The sequence below is a fragment of the Condylura cristata genome, unplaced genomic scaffold, assembly GCF_000260355.1.
Source record: "Condylura cristata isolate star-nosed mole 26May11 unplaced genomic scaffold, ConCri1.0 scaffold00050, whole genome shotgun sequence".
Taxonomy (NCBI): Eukaryota; Metazoa; Chordata; class Mammalia; order Eulipotyphla; family Talpidae; genus Condylura; species Condylura cristata.
Window position 1 is genome coordinate 2,007,927 of NW_004567151.1, and position 660 is coordinate 2,008,586.

At 76.8% G+C, this 660-nt stretch overlaps 1 protein-coding gene across 1 annotated transcript in view; it reads right to left on the reverse strand.

Moving 5' to 3' along the window:
* DIEXF (digestive organ expansion factor homolog (zebrafish)) overlaps positions 1–660 on the reverse strand; it is a 25,901-nt gene that overhangs the window by 18,074 nt on the left and 7,167 nt on the right. The window contains exons 3-4 of the mRNA XM_012734209.1: positions 316–409; positions 179–233 (exon numbers count right to left, since the gene is read on the reverse strand). Coding sequence (XP_012589663.1) covers positions 179–233; positions 316–409 — 149 coding nt within the window. The remainder of the gene's footprint in view (positions 1–178; positions 234–315; positions 410–660) is intronic.

Sequence of the window (660 nt, forward strand, 5' to 3'; positions counted from 1 at the left end):
GCCTCCGCGGGCGCCCCAACAGGCTCGCCGCCCCCCAGCCTGCAAACCGGGGCTCCCGGGCACCTGCCACCCCGCGGGCCAGCTCCCCTGGCGCCTGACATTTCACGTCCAGGCGGCAGAAGCCGGCGAGCTGTGTGGCCACGACTCGGAGCAAAGACCGGGAAGCCCAAAGCCTCACCTGGCGGCCAGGCCGGGGGTTCGCTGCCTGGGGGGTCGCCGCCTTCGCGGACACCCTGAGAGCAGAAACAGACGTCAGCCGCAGGGCAGCAGGACGGCCAGGGGCCGAGCGAGCCGCCGGGGCTACCCTGCGCCCACCTGGACGGCCGGGCCCAGGCCGGGTCGCGCGGGCCGCTGCCCACCCCCGCCGGTGGCCACAAGGGGCGAGTGGGCAGAGGAGGGGCAGGGCCACCTGGGCACCCACGGGGCAGCCCCTGAGGACCCCCTCGGGGGACACGGAGACCCGCCCAGGGACCCCCACCCCCACGGGACCCCGCCCACCGGCGCTCCCACGTGGAGCCCCTGGGAGGCAGTCGCTGGGGACCCCCCACCCCCCTCCTCAGGGGTCACAGAGACCCGCGCACCGGGACCCCCACCCCCACCCAGCATGGGGCCCCGCCCACGGGCGCTCCCACGTGGTGGAGCCCCTGGGAGGCAGTCGCT